A 5,806-nucleotide genomic window follows, 5' to 3' on the forward strand; every position below is an offset into this window, starting at 1 on the left:
CCCCAGCAGGCAAACTGCTCCCGGTGAGGATGGGAGAGACATGGGCTGAAGCACTCTGGCAGCATATTAATCTTTTTTTTTTTTTTTTAGCATATTAATCTACTTTGCTTGCATTAGGGTCTGTGGATAGAGAGGAAAATCTCAGTTTCCCAAAATAATGAGACACCTGGTCCTTCGGATAACAGAGGGAAAAGTCCTGGAGTTCTGAAGTCTGTCCTCCCACACACGAAGCTTCATGCCTTTGCACATGCTGTTCCCTCTGCTAACAATGCCCTTCCAGCCCCAGAATGCTGGTGAATTCCATTTCACGTTCCAGCTTGAACGCCCTCTCTTCCATGTTGCCCTTCCCTCTGCTGCCTGCCCAGATGGGCAGTTCATCACTCATATTGGAATGATTCTGGTATCATCACAATTATCTTTTAAACTACAATGATCAACTCATTTTGAAGATGAGGAAACTGAGGCTCAGAGAAATCGAGTAAGCTTACCCAAATCCCACAGTTAGTTAATACCTGTTCTGGCCTGCCCTGCGGTTCTTTCTCATTTCGCTTTTGCCTTCTTCAATGAGATTTCAACACAAAGCGAGACTTCCTCAGGGAAGCCTTCCCTAAACATTTTGTCTTGGTCAGTTGCACCTATTATACACTTTCATAAGGCCGTGTACTCTTCCTGCATAGCACTTGCAACAGTTATAATTGTACATTTCTCTGGATGACTCGGGTTAAAGCCTATACCCACTACTAGACATAACCTTGTGGAGGGAAAGAGCAATGTATATATATTGGCCTTCCTGGTGGCTCAGGGGGTAAAAAATCTGCCTGCCATGTGGGAGACGTGGGTTTGATCCCTGAGTTGGGAAGATCCCCTGGAGGAAGTGAAGTGAAGTCGCTCAGTCGTGTCCGACTCTTTGCGACCCCATGGACTATAGCCTACCAGGTTCCTCCATCCATGGGATTTTCCAGGCAAGCGTACTGGAGTGGGCTACCATTTTCTTCTCTAGGGCATTTTCCCAACCCAGGGATTGAACCCAGGTCTCCTGCATTGCAGACAGATGCTTTACCATCTGAGCCACCAGGGAAGCCTGGAGGAGGGAATGGCAGCCCACTCTAGTATTCATGTCTGGGAAATCCCATGGACAGAGAAGCCTAGCTGGCTATAGTCCATGTGGTTGCAAAGGGTCTGACACAACTGAGTGACGAACACTTTGGCATAGACCTACCTTTGTATTCTCAGCAAATAAAACAGCATCTGGGACATAATAGGTGCTCAATAAATATTTGTTGGATAAGTGAATAAAGAACTGAAATTCAACCACCTGTCTCTAAAGTCCAAGTTCTTTTCTAAAATCACGTGTTGATGCTCCCCAGGAGGACAAGATGGGATGGAGGTCATTTCAGGGTGCAGAATTACAGTACAACTCATTAGAGAAATTACAGTTTGCGGTGTGTGTGTGTGTGTTGGTAGTGGCTTGAATCCAGCCTGCAGGTGGAGGAGGAGCAGAAGCTGGGGCACTGGGCAAGGACACAATGCTTACAAGACTTAAAAGGATCAAGGATCACAGGGTTTTTCATCAGGGGAGAGGCTCGTAGTTATATTTGAGAAAGATCACTCTGCCTGACACCGAGTGGAGAGTGGACAGAACCGGAGGCTAGGATCGTGTCATCATAAAACAGCTTAGAGGAGGAACAGTCCCGGGCAGGGATGTCAGCGGAGAGAGGGGTGGTCCAGCACCTAGGAGACGGGGAAGGGAAGTAGTAAGTGTGAGTCTCTAGCTTTAGGCATAGACCCCTGGACAGATTGTCTTGTCATCTATGGGAGCAGAAAGCTCCCATAGAAGAGGGGAGATGGTTTGAACGGGGAGAGGCTGTGTAAGGACGAGCAGGCTGGCTGTTGGACCAGGGTGCCAGTGGGGGCCAGTGTGAATGGGGCAGGCGGGTCAGGGTGGAGAGAGACTAGGGAAGGGATGAGAGAGTTCAGCCCCTGTTTCTAGACCTCAGTGCAGTCCAGGTGTGTGGATCAGCGGGTCTCAGATGACACTGGGCAGAACCCTGTGGCCTCCTCCATTTCTCTCTGTAGCTGCTTTCAGCCGAGCTTAACACCAGACCTGACAAGTCACAACTGGAGCTTGTCAGCTGGGAGGGAGGTGAGATCCAGGCATACGGCCCACCCTCTCCAGTGTTTCCTCACCATCACTCATTATTAGAGAAATGCAAATCAAAACCACAATGAGGTACCACTTCACACCAGTCAGAATGGCTGCGATCCAAAAATCTGCAAGCAATAAATGCTGGAGAGGGTGTGGAGAAAAGGGAACCCTCCTACACTGTTGGTGGGAATGCAAACTAGTACAGCCACTATGGAGAATAGTGTGGAGATTCCTTAAAAAATTGCAAATAGAACTACCTTATGACCCAGCAATCCCACTGCTGGGCATACACACCGAGGAAACCAGAATTGAAAGAGATACATGTACCCCAATGTTCATCGCAGCACTGTTTATAATAGCCAGGACATGGAAACAACCTAGATGTCCATCAGCAGATGAATGGATAAGAAAGCTGTGGTACATATACACAATGGAGTATTACTCAGCCGTTAAAAAGAATTCATTTGAATCAGTTCTGATGAGATGGATGAAACTGGAGCCGATTATACAGAGTGAAGTAAGCCAGAAAGAAAAACACCAATACAGTATACTAACACATATATATGGAATTTAGGAAGATGGCAATGACGACCCTGAATGCAGGACAGGGAAAGAGACACAGATGTGTATAACGGACTTTTGGACTCAGAGGGAGAGGGAGAGGGTGGGATGATTTGGGAGAATGGCATTCTAACATGTATACTATCATGTGAATTGAATTGCCAGTCTATGTCTGACGCAGGATGCAGCATGCTTGGGGCTGGTGCATGGGGATGACCCAGAGAGATGTTTTGGGGAGGGAGGTGGGAGGGGGGTTCATGTTTGGGAATGCATGTAAGAATTAAAGATTTTAAAATTAAAAAAAAAAAAAAGAATCTGGGCTTTGGGCCACTTAATCACGTCTCAGGTTCCTCTTCTGTTAAGAATGAGACAGGCACCAATCCATCTTTTCAAAGGAAGGACTGAAAGCGCCCTGTAGGGGGAAGCCCCAGACTGGCTGGAGGTCCCTTCCTCCTCCTTGACTGCTGGGTTCACCCAAACTATTCCCCAAAGGGAAAGCCATGTAAGGACTGGGGGTGGGCGAGGGGAAAGGGCTTTCCCAAGAGGTTAGTCTTAGGATGGATGCTTGAGGAAGCTGGGAGGAGATGTTCCCTGGAGAAACTGCCTCCTAGCTTCATTGAACCCTACACCACCCGATGGGGAAGGAATCGCCCCCTATTTTGTAGATGAGGAAAGCAAGGCCCAGGGAAGTTAAAGAAGACTTTAAGGTCACACAGTCAGGAAGAGAGTCCTGAGTGGGACTTCGGTCTATGAGAAATCCAAAGCCCTCCTCTTGAAACACTCTTTCCCGGTCTAGAAGCCAGTGATTCCAAACGTGGTCAGGGCCAGGGCACCAGGGCTGGGCTGGCACCTCTCCAGCTTCTTGGGGGCGCGGGTCTGGGTCTTCCCAGGGCCAGGATCTGGTACTAAGGCGCTTCCTGAACGGATTTGGTCGCCAGACTCCGGCGGGCGCAGCTTGCAGAGTAAGGGCGTCAAGGCATAGGTGGGGCGGGCGCACGGGAGATTGGAGCGCCGCGGCGCTGGGGCGGGAGCGCGGGCCCCGGGAGCTGCGGGGGACGGAGCAGGCAGCGCTCGCCAGGCTCCCCCACCCCCTCGGTGGCGGCTAGCTCTCGGCTTCTCCGGCTCCGAACCAGACACAACCGCCACCGCTGCCGCCACCGGCTGGTGCGCTGCCGGCGGCCGGGAACAGCCCCGCGAGCACCCGCCGCTTCCCAGCACCAGAGGGGCGCAACGCGGTCACCAAGCCGGTGGCACTCGAGGATGCGAGAGGGGTCCCGGCGCGCTCTGGGGACCCCCCCAGCGCAGCACACGGTGAGCGCCCCCCGGGGCTCGGGGATCCCTTAAGCTTCGGGTCCCGGGGTGCCACCCCCCGGGTACCTGATGGGGCCACCCGGGAGACGCAGGGCAGAAGTCGGGACAGCGCACAGCCCGCCTTTGCAGCCGAACCCGATATGCTTCCCCCGGGGCGCAACGGCACCTCGCACCGGGCGCGGTCGGGGCAGCAGCAGCTGGCGCAGGGGGGCGCCGTGGGGGACTCGGAGGGGGCGACGCTGCTGGGGCCCGCGCAGGTGGTCACCGCTGGCCTCCTGACCCTGCTCATCGTCTGGACCCTGCTGGGCAACGTGCTGGTGTGCGCGGCCGTCGTACGCAGCCGTCACCTGCGCGCCAAGATGACCAACGTGTTCATCGTATCCCTCGCGGTGTCCGACCTTTTCGTGGCGCTGCTGGTCATGCCCTGGAAGGCGGTGGCCGAGGTGGCGGGTTACTGGCCTTTTGGGGCCTTCTGCGACATCTGGGTGGCCTTCGACATCATGTGTTCCACTGCCTCCATCCTGAACCTATGCATCATCAGCGTGGACCGCTACTGGGCCATCTCCAGGCCCTTCTGCTACGAGCGCAAGATGACCCAGCGTGTGGCCTTGGTCATGGTCGGCCTGGCGTGGACCTTGTCTATCCTCATCTCCTTCATCCCAGTCCAGCTCCATTGGCACAGGGACAAGGTGGGTGCCAGGGGTGGGCTGGACCCTCCATCCAACCTGGCCAACGGGACACCTTGGGAGGAAGCCACGGAGTCGGATAGGAGTGCGAACTGCGACTCCAGCCTGAACCGCACTTACGCCATCTCGTCCTCGCTCATCAGCTTCTACATCCCGGTGGCCATCATGATCGTGACCTACACGCGTATCTACCGCATCGCCCAGGTGCAGATTCGTAGGATCTCCTCGCTGGAGAGGGCCGCGGAGCATGCGCAGAGCTGCCGCAGCCGCCAGGCCTGCACTCCCGACACGGGCCTGCGGGCATCCATCAAGAAGGAGACTAAGGTCCTCAAAACCCTATCGGTGATCATGGGGGTCTTCGTGTGCTGCTGGCTGCCCTTCTTCATCCTTAACTGCATGGTCCCCTTCTGCAGCGGACACCCCGAGAGCTTCCTCTGCGTCAGCGAGACCACCTTCGATGTCTTCGTCTGGTTCGGCTGGGCCAACTCCTCCCTCAACCCCATCATCTATGCCTTCAACGCTGACTTCCGGAAGGTGTTTGCCCAACTGCTGGGCTGCAGTCACCTGTGCTCCCGCACCCAGGTGGAGACGGTGAACATCAGCAACGAGGTCATCTCCTACAACCAGGACACCGCCTTCCACCAGGAGATCGCAGCTGCCTACATCCATCGGATCCCCAATGCGGTGACCCCGGGGGACGCAGAGGTGGACAAGGAGGAGGAGGAGGCAAGCCCTTTCGATCGAATGTCCCGGATCTCTCAGACGTCCCCGGAGGGTGACCCTGCTGGCCAGTCGGTCTGGGAGCTGGACTGCGAGGGGGGAATTTCACTGGGCAAAATCACACCTTTCACCCCAAATGGATTCCATTGAACTGCCTAAGCACCCTTCTTCGCAGATCAACATAACTGCACAGGCATTAACAAGCATGCAGAATACACATGGGACACACACAAATAGACGTTTCCACTGCTGCCAAGTTTATCAGGCCTTCAGTGTCCCTGTAGTAGTCCATGTGCTCAGAAACCTCAGCGGACTGATTTGTTGTAGAAATATTTGGAGAGAGCAGTTGGAAAAAGCTCCGTCAAATGTACCCTAGCCTAGC

General features: G+C 54.1%; 1 protein-coding gene across 1 annotated transcript; it reads left to right on the forward strand.

The window, feature by feature from the left end:
* Positions 1–4,158: 4,158 nt before the first annotated feature.
* Positions 4,159–5,574, forward strand: DRD5 (dopamine receptor D5). The gene has a single exon (XM_069595055.1). The coding sequence runs from the start codon at positions 4,159–4,161 to the stop codon at positions 5,572–5,574; it is 1,416 nt and encodes a 471-aa protein (XP_069451156.1).
* The last annotated feature ends 232 nt before the right edge of the window (positions 5,575–5,806 follow it).

The sequence above is a fragment of the Ovis canadensis genome, chromosome 6 (genome assembly GCF_042477335.2).
Source record: "Ovis canadensis isolate MfBH-ARS-UI-01 breed Bighorn chromosome 6, ARS-UI_OviCan_v2, whole genome shotgun sequence".
NCBI lineage: Eukaryota > Metazoa > Chordata > Mammalia > Artiodactyla > Bovidae > Ovis > Ovis canadensis.

Excerpts from the sequence above, each read along its gene's own strand:
- DRD5 (XM_069595055.1), top strand. The coding sequence starts at position 4,159 with ATGCTTCCCCCGGGGCGCAACGGCACCTCGCACCGGGCGCGGTCGGGG.